We start from the raw sequence: 22,846 nt of genomic DNA on the forward strand, positions 1-22,846 counted from the left end.
CACTAGTAAAGGTAGATATATAGTCAGATTCAGAATACTTTAATACTGTAATTTGGTGGTGTTAACTCTAGATAAAAGGTGAAGTACAAAAGTATTAAAGATAGCTATAGCTATGATAATTTGTTAATGGATACACAATATAAAAAGATGTAAAGTGTGACGTCAAAAACATAAAATGGAGGAAATAAAAAGGTAGAGTTTTTGCATGCAATTGAAGTTAAACTGTCATAAGCTTAAGATAGACTACTATACCTACACAATGTTTCAAGTAAGCCTCAGGGTAAACACAAAGCAAAAACCTACAGTAGATACACACAACATAGAGAAGAAGGAATCAAAGTGTACCACTACAGAAAATCATCAATTCACAAAGGAATATAGCAAGAGAGGAAGAAAGGAACAAGAGAACTACAAAACAGCCAGAAAACAACAAGATGGCAATAGTTGGTTTTTACCTATCAATAATTACTTTAAATGTACATTGTCAAAAAGCACAGAGTGGGTAAAAGGATAGAAAAACAAGATACAACTATATGCTACTTATAAGAGACTCACTTCCAGGACACAAATAGACTCAAAGTGAAGAGATGAGAAAACATCCCATGCAAATGGAAACCAAAAGATAGCAAGGGTAGCTACACCTATAATCAGACAAAACAGACTTTAAATCTAAAACATTAACAAAAAACAATTATAAATTATAAATATATAATTAACAAGAAACAATTATATAATTATAAATTATAAATGATAAAGGGGTCAATTCACCAAAAGGACATAACAACTGTAAATAAATATGCACACAATATCAGAGCACCTAAATATATTACGCAAATACTAATAGAGCTGAAGGGAGCAATAGAGAACAATACAATAATAGTGGGGGATTTTCAAACCCAAGTCTCAACAATGCATAGATCATCCAGACAGAAAATCAATAAGGGAACATTGGACTTGAACTATATTTTATATCAAGTGGATCTGACATATACAGAACATTCCATCCGACAGCAGCAGAGTACACATTCTTCTCAAGGGCACATGGAACATTTTTCAGGACAGATCATATGTTAGGCCACAAAACAAGTCTCAGAGAATTTTAAATCACTGAAATTATTACACCAACGATCTTTTCTGATCACAATAGTATGAAACTAGAAATCAGTAACAGGATGAAAACTGAAAAATTCACAAATATGAGGATATTGTACAATACGTACCTGAACAACTGATGGGTCAAAGATGAAATCAAAAGGGAAATAAAAAAACATCCTGAAATAAAGGAAAATGGAAACACCACATGCCAAACCTTAAGACATGCAACAAAAGCAGTACTAAGAGGTAATTTTACAGTGATAAATTCCTACATTTGGAAAAAAGACCTCAAATAAACAACCTAACTTTATACCTCAAGGAACTAGAAAAAGAACTAAGCCCAAAGTTAGCAGAGGGAAGGCAGATAACAAAGTTAAGAGTAGAAACAAATGAAATAGAGAATAGAAAAACAATAGGAAAGGTCAATGAAACAAAGAGTTGTTTTTTGAAAAGATAAGCAAAATTGACTTTAGCTAAACTTACCAAGAAATAGAGAGGACTCAAATAATTGAAATTATAAATGAAACAGCTGACATTACAACTGATATCACAGAAATACAAAGGATCATAAGAGACTATTATGAACAATTATATGCCAACAAATTAGATAACCTAGGAGAAATGTATAAATTCCTAGAAAAAACAACATACGAAGTCTGAATCATAAAGAAAAAATCTGAACACACCAATAACAAGTAAGGACATTGAAACAGTAATCAAATATCTTCCAACAAAGAAAAGCCCAGGACCAGATGGGTTCATGGGTGAATTCTACCAAACATTTAAAGAAGAATTAATGCCAATTCTTCTCAAACTCTTCCAAAAAACTGATGAGGAGGGAACACTCCCAAACTCATTTTATGAGGCCAGCATTACCTTGATATCAGGGCCAGGTAAGGATACTATAAGAAAACTAAAGCCCAATATCTCTGATGAAAATAGATGCAAAAATTATTAACAAAATACTAGGAAACCAAACTCAACAACACACTAAAAGGATCATACACCAAAATCAAGTGGGAATTATTCCTGGAATGCAAGGATGGATCAACATATGCAAATCAAGAAATGTGATACACATTCATAGAATGAAACATAAAAATCAAATGATCATCTCAAAAGACACACAAAAAAAGCATTTGACAAAACTCCACATCATTTCATGATAAAAACTGTCAATAAATTGAGTATAGGAGGAACATACCTCAACATAATAAAGGACATTTTGACAGACTAACAACTAATGTCATACTCAGTGGTGAAAAATTGAAAGCTTTTCCCCTAAGATCAGGAATGAGACAAGAATGCCCACCATCACCATTTTTATTCAACAGAGTACTGAAAGTCCTAGCCAGAGTAAGAAGGCAAGCAAAAGAAATAGAAGGCATCCAAATCAGAAAGGAAGAAGTAAAATGGTCTCTGTTTGCAGATGACAGGATCTTATATATAGAAAGTCCTAAAGTCTCTACCAAAAAAACTATTAGACCTAACAAACCAATTCAGTGATGTTTCAGGATACAAATCAACATAAAAAAATCACTGCATTTCTACACACCAACAGTGAATTATCTGAAAAAGATGTAAAGAAAACAATTCCATTTACAATAACATCAAAAACAAAATACTTAGGAATAAATTTAAGCAAGGAAGGGAAAGAGCTATACACCTAAAACTATAAGACACTAATTGAAGAAACTGAAGAAGACACAAAAAATAGAAAGATATCCCTTGTTCACGGATTGGAAGAGTTAACATTGTTAAAATGTCAATACTACCCAAAGCCATCTACAGATTCAATGCAATTTCTATCAAAATTCCAATGGCATTTTTCACAGAAACAGGAAAAATGATCCTAAAATTTAAATGGAACCACAAAAGACCCCAAGAGCCAAAACAATCTTGAGAAAGAAGAACAAAGCTGGGGCATCACACTTCCTGATTTCAAAGTATATCCCAAAGCTACAGAAATCAAAACAGTATGGTACTGGCATTTAAAAACCATATAGACCAATGGAACAGAATATCAAGAGCCCAGAAATAAACCCACGCATATATGGTCAAATAATATTTAACAAGGGGGCAAAGAAAACTCAATGAGGAAAGGACAGTCTCTTCAACAAATGCTGGGAAAAATGGATATTCACATGCAAAAAAGTGAAACTGGACTCCTATCTTACACCACTCACAAAAACTTAACTCAAAATGGATTAAGGACTTAGAGGTAACACCTGAAGCAATAAAACTCCTGTAAAAAAACACAGGGAAAAAGTCCTCCTTGACAGTGGTCTTGGCAATGATTTTTTTGGATATGACATCAAAAGCACAAGCAATAAAGAAAAATCAACAATGAGATGACCTCAAACTAAAATGCTTCTGCATGGCAAAAAGAAAGAGTCAAGAAAAGGAAAAGAGAACCTACAGAATGGGAGAAACTATTTGCAAACTATACATCTGGTAAAGGGTTAATATTCAAAATACAGAAGGAATTCATAAACTCAACAGCAAAAACAATCTGATTAAAAAATGCAAAGAAGACTTGAAGAAACATTTTTCCAAAGAAAATGTACAAATGGCCAAGTACTTAATAAGGTGCTACATATCACTACTCATCAGGGAAATGCAATTCAAAATCACAGTAAGGTATCATCTCACACGTGTTAGACTGGCTATTCTCAAAAGACAAGATAACAAGTGCTGGTGAGGACGTGGAGAAAAGGGAACCTGGTGCATTCTTGGTGGGAATGTAAACTGGTACAGCCACTATGGAGAACAGTATAGAGATCCCTCAAAAAATTGAATATAGAGCCACCATATGACCCAGCACTCCCACTCCTGGGTGATGTCTGAAGGAGACGAAGTCATTGTGTCTCAGAGATGCCAGCACCCCCACACCCACTGCAGCGCCATGCACAACCGCCAAGACGTGGACGCAACTAAGTTCGACAGATGAATGGATAAATGTGGCATATATACACAATGGGATACTATTCAGCCACAAAAAGAAGGAAATCCTTCCATTTGCAAAACACAGATTAATCTAGAGGACATTATGCTACGTGAAATAAGTCAGAGAGAGAAATACCAGATGATCTCGCTTACATGTGGAATCTAAAAACATCAAGCTGATAGAAACAGAGCAGAATGGTGGTTTCCAGTGTCTGGGGAGTGCGGGAAATGGGGAGGTGGTGGTCAAAGGGTAAAAACTTTCAGTTATAAGATAAGTAAGTTCCAGGGATCTAAGGTACAGAGTGGTGACTATAGTTTATAATACTGTATCATATGCTTGCAAGGTGCTGTAAGAGTAGAGTTTTAATCTTCTCACTGTAACAACGACAACATGGTAATTGTGTGAGGTGAAGGATGTGTTAACTAACCTTACTATGGTAAACATTTCCCTATATATGTGTATCAAATAATCACGTTGTACGCCTTAAACATACACAGTGTTATATGTCAAACATATTTTAACAAAACTGGAGGGAAAAAAAGATATTTTCTAACTCACACAAAAGTCCAGAGATAAGGCAGTATATAGCTGCTCTAAGAAATTACCGCACACTTAGTGGATTAAAACAAATCAAGTTTATTATCTTACAGTTATGTAGGTCATAAGTCTGACATGGGTCTCATGGGGCTAAAATCAAGGTGTCATCTAGACTGCGTTTCTTTCTTAGGCTCTAGGGGAGGATCTCTTTCCTTGTTGGCAGAATTCAATCACCTGCAGTTGGAGGACTTAGATCCCACTTCCTTGCTGGCTGTTAGCCAAAAGCGATCCCCAAATTCCAGACAATACCTGCGTTCATAACACCTTTCCTGCATCTTTAAAGCCAGCAAAGGCAAGCTAAATCCCTCTCATACTTTTCTTTCTTCCTTCAGTCTCTCACTCTTCTGTCTTCCTCTTAAATTTTTAAGATTAAGAGCTCATATCATTAAATTGGGCTCACCCAGATTACCCAGAATAATCACCCAAACTCAAGGTCTGTGACCTCAATCACATTTGCAAAGTCCTTTTTGTTAGGTAAAGGTTGTGGGGATCGGAGTGTGGGCATCTTTGGGGGAGCATTATGCTGGCTACCACAGGAAGAATCTGAACTTATTTAGTCCCTCAACAATATTAGGAACTCAAGTTTCTTTTCCTTGACTCTCTACACTGCTGTCCATAGCTTTATCTTTATCTCTGCCTGGCTCCTCTTGTGGTCGTAAGAGAGCTGCCAGCAGCAACTAGGCCTACCTGCTCCCTTGCCCACAGACACCAATAGAGACACTGACTTCACCTTCCCAGGATTTCCAAGAAAGCCTCATACTGTGTTATACTGAACCATATTGACTATGCTTGTACATCATTAAACCAACAAAGGCAAGGGGAATGGGACAAAGAACAGTTTAGACTAATTATATGAGACAATCTAGAACTATTAGGGAGACTGCAGTCTACTCGTTTGGTTCCCCTTTAGACACACCCTTCTTCCAACACTTATACTTTCAAAAATGCTCATGCTCACACCGAGCAAGGTCAATCCACCTCACAAAAAGGGAACAATCCAGTCTCATCGAGTTACTGCATCTAACTTCAGATCAATGATGTAATACGCTTTCCCTTAAAGTGGGTCTGGAGGTAGACTCATACAGTCAAACATCCATTTAGGCAGCATATGGTTACAAGGTTAAGTTACCTACACGAAAAATAAATTGGTGAAGAAAACGTAGGTAACCACAATTAAATTTAGAGAAGTGAAGAATGACACAATGGTCAGTGTTAACTGGCCCTTAGCACAAAGTATATCCTTCTAGAAAGAAACAGCTAGGATTCTTGGCCCTCAAAATTCCGAAGGCTAGGAACCATAGCATGATCTTGTTTAGACAATGGTTGCTATTAGGAATTTCAGTCTCCTGGCAACAAGCCTCTGAGACCCTCCCATTTCCCAAGGCCCTGAATTTAGAATGGTCTTTACCCACTGCATTACAATTTGAAACTATCCATTTCTTTCCCCAGACTGCATTTAAAATATATCTTTATTGCATGAAGTTGAGTAGTTCCATTTACCAGGTAGAAAATGCTTAAAAGGAGGTATCTGGGAAAGGTTGAAGGCAACAGATTTGTGCTTCATACTTACTTCAGATTTGCCTCATACTTATCTCTCGTTAAATCTCCTTTCTTTTAAACCCATATTCACACTAACTTTGGAAAAGATGAATTCTTTACTTCACGCTAATCTTGCAAAGCTGATCTGTGAAACTAGGCCATAAGTACAAAGGATTTTTTTTTTTTACCAAATCTAAATTTTAAAGGCCTCTTGGATCTAAGCAGGAAATGGGCAGGGCACTTCAATATCCTGAATTTTTTTTGTACAAGTTCCCCCCAAACCACAGCCTCATAAAATATATGGTCTGTGCCCCCACGTATCACCAACTTCCCATTTAGGAACAGTGAGGGGTCCTTATTGCCCTCTTTCCAAGTTAAATCCATATCTTAGAATCTTCCACTAGCAAGTGGAAGTACCAAGTTCAACACCAGTACCAAGTTCCTAGTACCAAGTTCAATACCAGTTTAAAGGCTATCGACTTCAAGTATGGAAAACCATTCAAACTGGCTTAAAATTGAGTTAACTTCTTCTTTTTTTTATAAATTTATTTATTTATTTACTTATTTTTGGCTGCGTTGAGTCTTCGTTGCTGCGCGCGGGCTTTCTCTAGTTGCGGCGAGCGGGGGCTACTCTTCGTTGTGGTGCGCGGGCTTCTCATTGCGGTGGCTCCTCTTGTTGTGGAGCACGGGCTCTAGGCTCATGGGCTTCAGCAGCTGTGGCACGCAGACTCAGTAGCTGCGGTGCACGGGCTTAGTTGTTCCGCGGCATGTGGGATCTTTCCAGACCAGGGCTCAAACCCATGTCCCCTGCATTGGCAGGCAGATTCTTAACCACTGCGCCACCAGGGAAGTCCCGAGTTAACTTCTTACAACAAGAAATTCAGAAGTCAGGCAGCCTTTATCAGTTGACCTATTCCACAGCTCCAGATGTTTTCAAGGATTCAGGTTTTTTCCATCTCTCTGTTTTGCTGTCATCACCTCGAGGGTCATCCAACTGGTGTCGTCATTATTCCAAGAGTGCTGCCATCAACAGGTTGAGCAACATGCTTCCTTGTTCACAGCAGATTGGCTTCTCTTTTCCAGAGACTCCCCCCCCCACCCACAAGCCAATCTGTCCTCAGTGTGTCACTGGCCCAAACTGATTTAGTTCTGCACCCTCTCCCCAAACCAATCATTGATAAAAGTAGATGAAATTAAGCATGGATGGCTCAGTCTACTCATCTGGGGTAGAATGTAAACTGAGATGCCAAGTACAAATTTAACCACAGTGTCAAGATAGATACTGACAATTTTTAAATTTCACATAAATTTGAAATGTTTAAAGGTAAGTTATCTTAAAACAAAACGAAAAAGGGTCAAACTGATACAAATAGCACAATATACTTAAGAAGAAGTGAATTCAGTTCTCTTTTACCCATTAAGACCAGCTCAAGTTCTTAACTCTTCAGAACATCTCTCAAGACTCTTACGAAGAATACTCAATCCCTCATCTATGCACCTACCTCTTACTATAACATTATTTTATATTTAGCTGTATGTCTTCTCCACTGGAATGTAAACTCTTTAAGGCTGAGGAGAAAACATTCCTTTTTCTCTGAGGGTATCAAATACAACATCTGACACAGTAGGCACTCAAATGTTCAATGAATGACTTAATACACAGATGTTTAGATGATTAATGTGTTTTTGCTGATTTCACACTTAAGAAGTGGTAGATGCAATGTGGATAAAAAGTGGAGACTGGGGAGTTCCCTGGTGGCCTAGTGGTTAGGATTCTGGGCTCTCACTGCGTGGCCCGGGCTCAGTCCCTGGTTGGGGAACTGAGATCCCGCAAGCTGTGCAGCATGGCCAACACAACAACAACAACAAAGAAGTGGAGATTGGTATCTTTTTGGAGCTACTTTCTTTTGCTGAGATCACAGATTTATAAACTACTCTAAGGGGAACAATAAAAAGAAAAACTAGAGGCAGTCAATGTTATTAATACTTTCTCTTTTCATCTCTCCATCCTATTTTTCTCTTCTGCTAACCAATTCTGATTTTTCCTTTTATTTTTTTTTACCTGTGCCTTAAGGTTACTTAAGGGTACTTTCTACCTTCATTGATTTAAAACAATGAAATAAAAATGTAACTTAATTTAACAGTTAAGTGCCCACTGTGTTGCCAGACTCGGTTCCATACTATGGACACAAAAAACAAATAAGATAAAACTCATAATGTAGTAAGGGAATCAGACAAAACCAACATAGTGTGGTAAGTCGTGTAAAACGAGTATAAAGTACTATGGGAGATAAATGAGTTTGTCTAATTGGGCAAATACCTAAGAAACCAATAAATCCTATACACATTAGTCATTCAGAATGTTCTATCAAGTCTTGTATTGTTGGGTAGTTGTTCTAACTTTTCTGTAATGTTAACAGGGAGAAATAAATGGGTGAAAGTTAAGTGTCAGGGGGCATTATGAAAAAGGATACAATTTAAAAATGCCTAATATAACCAAAATCAAGGAACAATGCAGGAATTCATTTTTGATCAAACTACTATTTCAATCTGGAAGGGGCAGTGTACAGCCAGTCCATTCTACTTTTGTTCAAAACTGTGATTTTTAGATGAAAAAATATGCCATCAACTAATTCTGTCATTCTCACCAATTCTCCCCAACAGACAACAAGTGGGGTAGCATGTCTGAGTCAAGAGGAATTGATTCGAAAACAAAAAAAAAAGAGACCAAAAACATTCCAAAATGAGTTCTAAGTGTGGGTCCATCAAACTATAGTTATGTTCTAAGTTAAAAATGCAAAATGGTGAAGGAGGCAAGTTCAGAAGATGAAAATGCTAAAACTGTGTTCACACAAGATCCAAACGTATTAAATACAAAATGTTTACAATGAGAACTCTGCATGTGCTCTTATTTTTTCTTACTAAGATAACATAATGGGGCTTCCCTGGTGGCGCAGTGGTTAAGTATCTGCCTCCCAATGCAGGGGACATGGGTTCGAGCCCTGGTCCGGGAAGATCCCACATGCCGCGGAGCAACTAAGCCCGTGCGCCACAACTACTGAGCCTGCGCTCTAGAGCCCGCAAGCCACAATTACTGAGTCCGTGTGCCACAACTACTGAAGCTCACGTGCCTAGAGCCTGTGCTCCACAACAAGAGAAGCCACCACAATGAGGAGCCTGTGCACCACAACGAAGAGTAGCCCCCGCTCACTGCAACTAGAGAAAGCCTGCACGCAGCATCGAAGACCCAACACAGCCAAAAATAATTCATAAATTAATTAATTAATTAATTAACATAATGGAATGTGCCTTCCCAAAAACCAGAAGGGGTACTTTTTAAAAGTTAAGTGTCAGAAATTGTGGCTCTAGTGGAGTAGTTGGAAATAGCCAGATACAACTCCGCCAAATTAAAACATCAACTCAGTCTCTGAAGGATTGAGTCAAGAAAAAAAATTCCATTCTAGGGGCTTCCCTGGTGGCGCAGTGGTTGAGAATCTGCCTGCCAATGCAGGGGACACGGGTTCGAGCCCTGGTCTGGGAGGATCCCACATGCCGCGGAGCAGCTAGGCCCGTGAGCCACAACTACTGAGCCTGCGCGTCTGGAGCCTGTGCTCCGCAACAAGGGAGGCTGCGACGGTGAGAGGCCCGCGCATCGCGATGAAGAGTGGCCCCCGCTTGCCACAACTAGAGAAAGCCCTCGCACAGAAACGAAGACCCAACACAGCCATAAAATAAAAAAAATTAAAAAATTAAAAAAATAAATAAATTAAAAAAAGAATAATTAAAAAAAAATTCCGTTCTAAATACTTTAAGTGCCATTTTATATTATGCAGGAGGCACAAGGATCTACAAAATAGCTCCTTAATAAATGTGCTGATGTATGCTTCTGAAAAACTTACAAAGATTAAAAAAATTAGAAGGGAGTGTCTGAAGTCTGGCTACATTAATGTGCAGGACTTACTAACCAAATCTCACACTTAGCTTTTTACTATTACAAAAGGCTATGAGATGGCAACAAAATAAGGAATAAAACACCTCTGTACTTATTTTCTTAGTAATACTTATCAAAGCTCAAATGGCAGAAATAACAGATTCGTATAAAACCTCAGAGCAAAAACAAACAAAATCTCAAACTTCCTTAGGTCACAGTAACTTACCTCTTAGAAGCAAAATTTTTTTCCAGCTCCTCATTGTGAATCAGTTTTGTATCACCAAACTGCCATGAAGACTGTAGATCACAGCTTACATCAAGCCGGCACTGATTAAGAGTATCGTGTATGAAACTATACTCTCTAGTATTGGTGCAACAAGGTGACAAGTAAACTAAAAATAAAGAAAAGGGCAAGTGGTTATTTGTGTTTAAAACGACATCGTTGGGACTTCCCTGGTGGCGCAGTGGTTAAGAATCTGCCTGCCAATGCAGGCAACACCGGTTCGAGCCCTGATCCTGGAAGATCCCACATGCCACGGAGCTACTGAGCCCGTGCGCCACAACTACTGCAGCCTGCGTGCCTAGAGCCTGTGCTCCGCAACAAAGAGAAGCCACCGTAATGAGAAGCCCGCTCGCCGCAACTAGAGAAAGCCCGTGCACAGCAACGAAGACCCAATGCAGCCAAATAAATAAATAAAATAATAAAATAAAATGACGTTATTGTACATCTGCACAATGACAACTGTGTATCAATATAAGACACAAAATAAACAAATATTTGGAATTTTCTTTAACCATCTGGAGGCATTTATATTTAAGATTCTATAACAGTAATACAGACTTCCTATACCTGGTATAAATGAAAATATGAACCTTGTTTTTCTCCACATACCTATTGGGAGTTCTTAAAAGTTGACGCAGATATACTAGGTAGTACTAGAATTCAGGTGACTTGTTTTCAACTTAAGATGTACAGACTCTATAACATACAGTGCTACACAAACCTGGTAGCTACTGTTAGCGCATGAATATTTCTTGAATTTCCCCCAAATAAGGCAACCTATATACTAGTAAACTGGTTATTTTGACTTGCAAAAATACCAGAACATCTCTGTAAACTCTTGGCTGACAGGGTGGCATGACTAAGAGGCACACTTTGAGAAGACAATAAGCAGTGTTTTAAGCATTGCTATATTAAGTAGATGCATAAAAGAATAAAACCCTCAAGGAAGAGGACTCGGAGGAAACTGGGGAATACAGTTGATTCTTGTTATTTGTGGAAGGTATAATCTATTAAAGTTGCTGCCAAGAGTGAATTAGTGAATACTGAACTATTAATCTTAGGAGAAATACAGGGTTAGGTTCCTGTCAGCCTCTGGTCATTTTTGACAACTGGAATGCCACCTGCAGTAACTTTGTTTGCCAACATCCCGGTAAAACAAGCCAGTCTCATCAGGGATGGAAACTTGCCACATAACCTTTTCCTGTATAACACTTAGCAGGTGTCTTTAAAATTCTCCCCCAGCCTCCTGTTCTGCAGAACCTGCCTACCTGCATCCCTTATCACCTTTTGAAATGTGTGAGTCAGCCAGCACTAGCCAAGAGGGACCTAACATTTTCCTGGCCCTGGGGACCATGACTGTAAGTCTCTTTGGCTTTTTGCCTCTCAACAGTGCTGCCCACAAGGTTTTGTTTTTTAAAATAATTAATTAATTAATCTATTTATTTATTTATTTATTTTTGGGTGTGTTGTGTCTTCGTTTCTGTGCGAGGGCTTTCTCTAGTTGCGGCGAGCGGGGGGCCACTCTTCATCGCGGTGCGCGGGCCTCTCACTGTCGCGGCCTCTCTTGTTGCGGAGCACAGGCTCCAGACGCGCAGGCTCAGTAGTTGTGGCTCACGGGCCTAGCTGCTCCACGGCATGTGGGATCCTCCCAAACCAGGGCTCGAACCCGTGTCCCCTGCATTGGCAGGCAGATTCTCAACCACTGCGCCACCAGAGAAGCCCGTCACAAGCTTTTTATTGGTGGTCATATCATGAATCTATAAATGTAGATTCCATCCTTTCCATAGGAAAGGAACCACAGATGTTCCTTTAACACTTTCTGGAGAGGCTTGATGTACAAACTGGCAAATTTCCTCTTCCTTTTCCTGAAGGTTCCATACTGTTGGTCAACAGCACTATAACTTACCTTACAGTGTAGCTTATGTGACACATAGTTTCTCTGTAAGGCACATCATAGACTACTTGAGCTTAGGAACACTACACAGCATTTCAGCATGACATGGTGGAGACCATTTTAAACGGAGACATCACCGACAAAAATGCAAACAACACAGCACTAAGTAGATGACGAAAGGGACACTTATTTATAATGAGAGCTGGAACAAGATGCAGAGCTCCGTCTCATCTGGCCTCATCTGGGAACGTGTGCATCAAGTGACTCAAATTTTTCACCACTCACACGTGTCTGCAAATGACTATGAAAGCACTGCTGCTGAGTACTGACGCTGGGGTTACAAGCAAATTTTAGCAAGTAGGAGAATTTGCAAATATGGAATCTGTGAATAATGAGGATCAACGATATATATAATTTAAGCCAATTTCCATGTATATGAATCTAATTAACATAAACAATAGTCCTTTGTATTTAACAATCAACAGAATAAGTTACAACAATGGCAAAACTAATACAAAATATTACAATCCTGTTTATCCAAAAAAACTCATTCTTCATCCCCTTCCCATCTTAAATTCTATTATTAAATTAAAATAAAATTAATCCAAGTAAAACTAATTTTCGCTTTAATATTTGTAACAATTTAATTGTTACAAAGTTTGATCATTTCATAAGATATGAGATACGATTTTGTGCATGTGTGCCTGTGTTTAACTTCTTATTTTGAAGTGAATATAGATCACACAACATTCTTATAGAGGCCCTGTATACCCTTAACCCAAACTCCCCAGTGGAAACATTTCACATAATTATAATAAAATATCAAAACCAGAAAAATGACACTGGTATAATCCATAGACCTCATTAACATTGTACCAGTTTTATGCGCAGTTATGTGTGTGTGGGTAGTTCCATGCAACTTTATCACATGTGTAGATTCATGTAACAACCACTATAATCAAGATACACAACTTTTCCACCTCTCATGCTACTCCTTTACATACAGTCATACTGGTAACCCCATACCTCTTCTCTTCCTCTCAATCCTGGAAACTACCAATCTGTTCTCCATCTCTATACCTTTATCATTTCAAAAATGTTTTGTAAATGGAATTTTGTACTTGCAACCTGTGGAGACTGGCTTTTTTCATTCAGCATATTCCCTCTGAGATCCAACCAAGCTGTTGTTGTTCCAGTAACTCATTTTTTAAAACTGCTGATAAGTATCCCATGGTATGGATGCATCATACTTTAACCACTCACTCACTGGAAATCAGGGTGATTACCAATTTCTGGCTATTACAAATAAAGGTGTTATAAACATTTTTGTTTGGGTTTTTGTGTGGACTTAAGTTTTCATTTCTCTGGGATAAATGTCCAAAAGTGCAATTGCTGGGTCATATGGTAGTTGCATGTTTAGTCTTTTATGAAACCATCACACTGTTCTTCAAAAAGTGGCTCAGCTATCTTACCTGACCATCGGTTGCATGACTGATTTGGCTTCTCCATATTCTTCCTAGCTTTTGGCATTGCTATTCTTATTTTAGCTGTTTTAACAAGCATGAAGTGACACCTCGCTGTGGTTCTGATTAGCATTTCCTTAATGGCTATGATGTTGAGCATCTTTTTGTGTGCTTATTTGCCATCCATACCTCCTCTTTAGTGAAATGGCTGTTCATGTCTTTTTCCTGTTTTCTGCTTGGATATAACACTCTCTTTTCTCTTACTATTGAGTTTTGAAGGTGCTTTATATGTTCTAGATGAGAGTTCTTGGTTACATTTATGATTTGTAAACGTTTCCCCCCGCTTGTAGCTTGTCTTTTCACCTTCCTAACAGAGTCTTTCACAGAATAAAAGTTTTAAGTTTTGATGGAGTCCAATTTACCACATTTTTTTTTGGATTGTGCTTGTGGCATCATGCTAAGGACTCTTCATCTAACCCTAGATCCTGGAGATGTTTTCTTCTAAAAGTCTTACAGTTTCACATTTTCCATTTAAACCCGGGATTCATTTTGAATTAATTTTTGTGTGAAGTTAGGGTGAAATTCTTTTTTCTTTTTGCCTATGGATAGCTTTCAATTGCTCCAGTGACATCTGATGAAAAGACTACCTTTCCTCCACTCAATATACCCTTGTTAAAAATCAACTGAAAGGAAACCAATTGAGCATATTTGTGTAGGTCTATTTCTGGAATCTCCATTCTGTCCCACTGATTTAAGTGTCTATCCCTTTGTCAATGCCACAGTGTCTTGATTACTGTAGCTACACAGTAAGCCTTAGTATTGGCTACAGTAATTCTAAACACTTCTATTTCAAAATTGTTTTCGCTATTCTAGTTTCTTTGTCTTCTCATGTAAAATTTTTTAATTAATTAATTAATTAATTTATTTTTGGCTGCACTGGGTCTTCGTTGCTGCGTGTGGGCTTTCTCTAGTTGCAGTGAGCGGGGGCTACTCTTCCTTGTGGTGCATGGGCTTCTCATTGCAGTGGCTTCTCTTGTTGCAGAGCATGGGCTCTAGGCGCGCAGGCTTCAGTAGTTGTGGCTCGCAGGCTCAGTAGTTGTGGCTCGTGGGTTCTAGAGCACAGGCTCAGTAGTTGTGGCACAGGGGCTTAGTTGCTCCGCAGCATGTGGGAATCTTCCCAGACCAGGGCTTAAACCTGTGTCCCTTGCATTGGCAGGAGGATTCTTAACCACTGGGCCACCAGGGAAGCCCCTTCTCATGTAAATTTGAGAACAAGCTTATTTATTTACAAAAGGTCTTGCTGGGATTTTGATAGAAACTGCAATAAATCTACAGATAAATTTGTGGAGGACTGACATCTTCATTATGTTGAGTCTTCTAATCAATAAGCACAGTATACCTCTCCAGTAACTTAGAATTTCTTTGCTTTCTTTCATCAGCACTTTGTGGTTTAAAGCATAAAAACCCTGTATATATTTTATTAGTTTTATACATAAGTATTTCATGTTTTGAGCTATTAGAAATGGTATTATCATTTTGATTTTCATGGGTTCTTTGCTAGTATATAGAAATTCAATTTATTTTTGTATTTTGATTTTGTATTCAGTGACCCTGCTGAACTTGTTAGTTCCAGGGTTTTCTTTTCTTTTTTTGTAGGTCCCTTGGGATTGTCTATGTAGACCATTGTGTAACCTTCAAATAGGAACAGTCTTATTTCTTCCTTTCTAATTTCTATGCTCTATGCTTTTTATTTCATTTCCCTGACTTTTTGTGCTGGTTAGAATTTCCAGTACTATGTTGATAATAAGAGTGGTGAAAGAGAACATTCTTGCCTTCTTTCCCTACAGAGAAAACATTCAGTTGTTCATCATTAAGCATGATGTTAGCTATGGGTATTTTTTATATACTTTTTATCAAGCTGAGGAAGTTCTCTATTCCTAGTTTGCTGAGTCTTTATCATGAATGATTTTTGTCAAATGCTTTTTCTGCAAAAATTGATATGATCATGTGATTACTATTATTTATCCTGTGAATACAGACTGACTTTCAAATACCAAACCAGCCTTGCATCCCTTGAATAAAACTCTCTTGGTTATAGTATATAATTGATTTTATACATTGCTAAATACAATTTCCTTATATTTTGTATAGGATTTCTGTGTCAAGGTTCATGATGTATATCGGTCTGTAGTTTTTTTTTTTTATATTACATTTATTTAGCTTTGGTACCAGGGTAATACTGTCCTGATAAAATTATTCTCTCCTCTGCTATTTTGTGGAAGAAATTGTAAAGAATTTGTGTTAGCTCTTTTCTTTAATGTTGAGTAGAATTTTCCACAGAAACCATCTGGGCCTGGAGATTTCTTTTCCAACAGTTCCTGTGGGTTACTTGAACATTTTTAAAATGGCATTTTGATTTATTTATCGTGTTTTTATAAAAAACTTTTAATTCTGAGATAACTGCAGATTCAATATGAAGTTGAATATGAACTTCACAATATGAAGTTGTGATGTATAATAGAGAGAGATCCTATATCCTATTCACCCAGTTCCCTTCAATGGTAACATCTCACTTTATAATTGCCTTAAATACCTCCTCTACATATACTGAGAATCACATTGAAGAATGTCATAATTTTTGTTCCAACTGTCAAACATAATTAAAACACTCAAGAGGAGGACTGTCTATTATATTTCCCTATATTTTTACTCTCCTTCGTTCTTCCTTCATTACAAATGTTCCCAGCTTCTTTCTTTTGTCATTTTCTATTTGGAGAACTTTGTTTAGCCATTCTAAACTAAGATCTACCAATAAAAAATTCTTAGTTTTACTTCATCTGAGAATGTCTACTTCAGTTCTATTCCTGAAGAATATTTTTTCTGGGGACAGTTCTTTTCTTTCTGCACTTAAAAAATGTTGTGCCACTTCCTCTGGGCTCCATGGTTTCTAATGCGCAATCTCCTGTCATTCAATTTTTTCCCCTATAAATAACATTTAGTTGCTTTCAAGATTTTTTCTGTTCTTAGTTTTCAGAAGTTTGATTATGATGTGCCTTGTCATGGACTTCTCTGGGTTTATCGTGTTTAGGGTTTATTCAACCTTTTGATTGTACAGGTTTATGTCTTTTGCCAAGTTTGGGGAATTTTCAGCCAGTATTTATTCAAATACTCTTTCAGCTCTATGCTCTCTTCTACTTCTGGGGCTCTGAGGACAAAGACATTAGGTCTTCTATTATTATTCCACAGGTTCCTGAGGTTCTGTTAATTTGATGTGTTCTCTGTTGTTTAGGCTGGGTAATTTCTGTTATTATATCTTCAAATTCACTGCTTCTTTCCAAAGTCTTCTTGATTCTTCTCTGGAACCCATCCAATCAGCTTTTTATTTCAATTATTGTATTTTTCAGTTCCAAAACTTCTACTTAATTCTTTATTACATTTTCCATTTCTTTGTTGAGATTTTCCATTTTTTCATTTGTTTCAAGAGTGTTTGTAATTGCTTGTTGAAACATCATTACGATGGCTGTTTTAAAAGCCTTGTCAGATAATTCCAACATCTGTTTTATCGTGATGTTGGCATCTGTTGATTCATCTTTTCTCATTTGAGTTGGGATTTTACTGGTTGTTGGTATGATGAGTGATTTTTTTAATATCTTGGTCATTTGGGGTATTGTTAAGAGACTCTAGATCATATTCAATCTTGTGGTTTAACAAGCCTCTACTAAAACTAAGCCAGCAAGGGACTGTGCCAGTAGGGAAAGGCTGGGAGTGGGGAAGACTCTGACTCTTTACCACCAGGACATCCTGGCTCTCCACAAGGTCTCCACAGACACCCTGGGTGGGGGGGCTGTCTTGTTACCATGAGAAAGGGGTACAAGTCCATGCTCCTGACTCAGCCTCCACTGACACCGTGGGAGGGGGACAGATGCCTTGTTACTGGTGTGTGTGACAGAGTCTAGGCTCCCCACTTGGCCTTCACTGACTCTACTCCCACTGAGAAGGGGCAACTCATCACCACAGGGCAAGAGTGGAAACCCACTGACACCGAAGGGGCACGGGATAGCAGAGAAGGGAACGTATGAAGTGGAAGGGGAGAGGCAGAGGTGGAAGTCTAGGCCCTCCACTTAGCCTCTGCTGACAAAGGTGTAGGGCCTATTTCTTTTTTTCCCCCCTAGTGTTTTGCAGGAATAGCATGTTCACTGTCAAATAGGTTTCTGTCATTCTAGGATACCCCATTCCCAGTCCCTGGCAAGACAGAACAGACTTTTCTTAGGGCTTTTTGTGTCTGTAAAAGTTCGCATTCCTGGGTTGTGGTCACTCAATCTGAGACATGGAGGAAACAAACAGAAAATCCAGAGAACTTAATGCTACATCACTCCTTAACTCCCAGGGTCCCATACTGATCCATCTTCTTCTCTCCTCCTTTCAAAGTCTTCTTATGTTTGTTTTATGTATGATGTCCAGTGTTTTTAGGTGTACTTAGTGGGAGGGATAGGAGACATGTGCCTATTTTATTTTGTGTGGAACCAAAAGTACATGTGTATTTAAGGAATTAAAAGCCTGACTTAACCTAATTTTATGTAGAGTCAAAATAGAAGATGAGCATAAACTAAGAATCAGAGAAATGTAGTAACAGTTATGAAATAATCCCATCTTCCATAGAAATATTACCTTTCCCAGCTGTCCTCCTGATCTTGGGAATGGTGAATTTTTTCATAGGATTGACATCTATACCAGTAACAAATAAAGGTTCAGTAGTTGAGTTCATTTTCCATAACGTCTTATATTTAGCAATCTCTTTCATTTCCATTTTGCTGGTGGCCTAAAATCAACCCAAAGTTATTAAACAAAAGGTCAATAAATACATAAGAGGCAATGGCAGTAAAACTATTTAAAAGTTCTTACATGAAATTGAATAAAGATATATTTTTGGTCACACTCACAACAGATTTCAATCTCAATTTGCCAGGTTACCCAAAAGAGAAAATGAATTAACAATTTTGGGTTTTATATAATATAAAAATATTTATTTTGTAGTTTCTAATATACATTTTTCTTGCAATTTAAAGCCTGTGTGTTTCCAAAAAGCTTAATAACATCCAAACAACAATTTCTGTTAACATTTGGTTAAGCTCTTGCCAAGTATCTATGTTTTAAAGTGTTTTTCCTATACACTTCTGTGAATTGAATGATATTCTCTAAATTAGAACCTTTGGCTTTGGGAGAAACTTATGATAGCTTTAAACCAACTATTGCATGGCTATCCCTACAACTGATAGCCTAAAACAGTCACTATCACTCACTGGCTATTGTTCCACAGTATTACTACCAATGGATTAAGACATCATATATTGTTATACTACTAGTAACATATTCCTTTTCCTTCCTCCTCCTTTCAACCCTTTTCCCCAAACATACACACACATTGATTAACCTTTCAAGTAGAACTCATACTGGATATCAAAGGAAAGCTATGGTGCCCACACACAGAGAAATATATGCAAAGATATATTTTTCATACCATTTCATAATATGTTTCCTGGGCCTCCTGATACCTATCAACTGCTTAGTTCAAGCATTAGATCACAATCCAAATTAAGAGGTGCCAAAATTCTACAGAAGGGTCACAAAGGAAAAGATTCTAGCGAAGGTTCACAAAGGATTATTCGCCACAATCCCCACTCCTTCACCCTTTATGAAAGGTGATCTTGCAATCAAACATGGATCAGAACAGGGAACGGACCAAGACCTCTAGAAAGAGAAGAAAATCAGCCTTTCTCTCATCCAGTCACGTGGACAGACACTAGTGGTGTAGCCTACTAACAAGAATACCCTTAACATATACTAGCTCCAGAGATATCTGTCAAGACTGCCATGTTCATGTGGAAGTTTAGTAAGGTGGAAAAGGGAGAATAATTTACTTAGAATAACTTTTATTACAAAAAACTCTTCAATTCATCATGTTCTATAGCTACTGCACACAAAGGTATACAGCCATCAGTTAAATATACTTTATACTTGAAGAGTCTCATGCTGTGACAATCAGTATTTTCTTTAACTACAGTAAGATGGGTGATATTTCAGCTATATGGTTCCTTAAAAAATGTTTCTCTAGTAGAATTTACTAATAAAGACTTCTGAAATTGACTCATTTTGTTCCTCAGTGCTCAGGATAATACTTAGCCACAAAGTAGCTATGTTAAAAATTGTCTGATGAAAGATGAATATTCAGGGAACAATGTATTCAACGTCCTTCATTAAGTAAGTTGTACCCAGCAAGTTTTCAAGTATAATCTTTCAAGTAGGAATAATACCCCTTTTACTTAGGTCCAAACAAATCAGCCACATTAAAGTGGTAACAAATGTATATATTTCTTCACGCTTATAGATCACAGTCCCAGAACCACTTACTTATATTATTTATTTTTATATACATGTGCAAAAATATATCATGTTATATACTGCAAAATATATACAATAGTCCTATAACCATTATCTATGTATTTATATATATTATTTATTTTTCTACGTATAAAAATGAAATCACAAAGTTTGAATCCAGGGAGTTCATGCTATGGCTGTGCTATGGGGTCCTGGATTATTCTAGGTGAGAGTAAAGAGAAAAATCAATACTAAAAGCTTCAAGAATAGTTAATGCACAGGACACTGAACTTAGTAGGTCCTTAACAGATATTAAAATGGATGAATGAACTAAAGATCAAACAAAGAAACCAAAAACAGAAAGCTTCCCCAACAACTAAAACATCTATTCATATAGGTCCTAAGAGTACGTATATTATGAACAACTATAAGTCAATACATTAGAGTACACAAAATAATAAATTCCAGGAAAAAATTTACTAAAGTTGATTCAAGAAAAAATTAAAATAATGCATCATCCTATTACTACTAAAAGGAAGTTAAATTAGTTACAAATTGATTATAAAAATAAAAACGATGATATTACTATATCATAAATAAGCCAAGTACATCCCAGAAATGCAAGAGAGATTTAATAACAGGAAATGGGTTTATTTCATTTACTACATAAACCTATTAAAGGAGAAAAGAATCAAGTGATTATCTCAACAGATGAAGGGAAAGCACCGAATCAAATTCCAAATTCACTTATGATTAAAAATATAGTCTTAGTAAAGGAAACATCCATAACTTGATGACAGGTATCTGCCGAAAATTTATAGCAAACTGGTAAATGTCTGATGCACTACCTTTTAAATTTAGAATAAAACAAGGATACCACTATCTCTGCTTCCTTTTAACAGTGTCCTGGAGGTACTCACAAGGGCAGAAGATAAGAAGTAAAAGGTATAAAGGAACTAAAAAACTAAAGGGGAAAGGAAAAGGGCTTGGGAATTTCTGGGAGTGACAGAATGTGTCTAAGCTTGTAAGAGAAAGCTTAGACCCAAATAACAGATGAAGAATGAATTTTACTTAGGTAAAAAATCACAATGATTCAAAGTTTGGTTCTACTATTAATTAACTATGCTGTTAGGCAAAATACCTAACTTCTCTGAGACTAACAGTATCCATACCTCACATGATTGCAGAAGCCGGTAAAAAATAACTGCACATTATGAACTGTTAGTGATATCCTGAAGCCTATAATGTGCACCCAACTTACAGAGTTTGTCAAGAAGCAGTATTGTAAAGATAACTAGGTTATAAGTCAAGTGATATTGGTTCTAATTCTCGATCTGCAATTAACCAATTAACCTTAGTTAATCAACATGTCACTAACTTCCTTTGCAGTGCATTACTCTGCTTGCATTATGAATGCTAATACATTCTTCAGAGGCAAGTTAGCAGCAAAGGAATAAATCCCTTTTATGTCAAATAGCCAGTCTAAAGACTTAAGCTTCTTAAAGTTTATCTTAAAAGAATATTTGTACTGAGTTTCCTAAAACTATCATTAAAAATTAAGGACCTGAATGCTTGAGACCACTGGTTATGGATTAGAGATTACTAAATAAACCTGCAAAATCTTTTACCCACTTACTATCAAAAAATCTTTAATAACAGAACTTGGTGTTTCAATAGAACAACTTAGAGAGCCCTAGAGTTTCTTTAATAAGACTCAACTGCTATCAGTCATGAAAAGGTTTCCTAGTATAAGGCAACTCAAGATGACTGTAGCTACATGAAGCATCAGTGAGAAAGTTTTTTTCAGTTCTCTTTCAAACTTCCACATTAATCAGCTTGTTGTTAACTTACCTTTAACATCTCTAAAAGTTTGCTAATCTCTTTTTAACAAAACAACGACTCAGTTTCAGGATTTTCTGGCAAATGACACTGTTCTATTTTTACAATTACCTTTGATTTGTTCCAAATAATACCGATTTTCTACTTATTTTCTATCCCAAAATATACTTAAGTTAAAAATAAGTCTATTATAAAATATTAAAGACACTATTCTAACGGTGATCTGCAGATATGGCAAGATCATCCCTCTTCCAGTAATCTCAGGAAAGAGTTCCTGATGAATAAATAAACGACGAATAAATAATGTTCTTGAAACCTGAGTCACAAACACATAAATTCTAAGTTCTTCAGCAGAGTTCTAAATGGTTAAGAGTAAGAATTACTTCTGATAAAAGGTTAAATCATATCATACATATGATAAACTACATACACATTTAATGAGATTAAGTCAAGAATCCCCCAGTTAATAAAAATAGAACTACCATATGACCCAGCAATCCCACTACTGGGCATATACCCTGAGAAAATCATAATTCAAAAAGAGTCATGTACCACAACGTTCACTGCAGCTCTATTTACAGTAGCCAGGACATGGAAGCAACCTCAGTGTCCATCGACAGATGAATGGATAAGATGTGGCACATATATATAATGGAGTATTACTCATCCATAAAAAGAAACGAAATTGAGTTATTTGTAGTGACGTGGATGGAGCTAGTCTGTCATACAGAGTGAAGTAAGTCAGAAAGAGAAAAACAAATACTGTATGCTAACACATATATATGGAATCTAAAAAAAAAAAATGGTTCTTATGAACCTAGGGGCAGGACAGGAATAAAGACGCAGACATACAGAATGGACTTGAGGACATGGGGAGGGG

At 37.1% G+C, this 22,846-nt stretch overlaps 1 protein-coding gene across 1 annotated transcript in view; it reads right to left on the reverse strand.

Moving 5' to 3' along the window:
* TEX15 (testis expressed 15, meiosis and synapsis associated) overlaps window positions 1-18,556 on the reverse strand; it is a 48,271-nt gene extending 29,715 nt beyond the window's left edge. The window contains 2 exon segments of the mRNA XM_061177482.1: window positions 10,336-10,501; window positions 18,418-18,556. Coding sequence (XP_061033465.1) covers window positions 10,336-10,501; window positions 18,418-18,556 — 305 coding nt within the window.
* Window positions 18,557-22,846: the final 4,290 nt, after the last annotated feature.

The sequence above is a fragment of the Eubalaena glacialis genome, chromosome 20, assembly GCF_028564815.1.
Source record: "Eubalaena glacialis isolate mEubGla1 chromosome 20, mEubGla1.1.hap2.+ XY, whole genome shotgun sequence".
NCBI lineage: Eukaryota > Metazoa > Chordata > Mammalia > Artiodactyla > Balaenidae > Eubalaena > Eubalaena glacialis.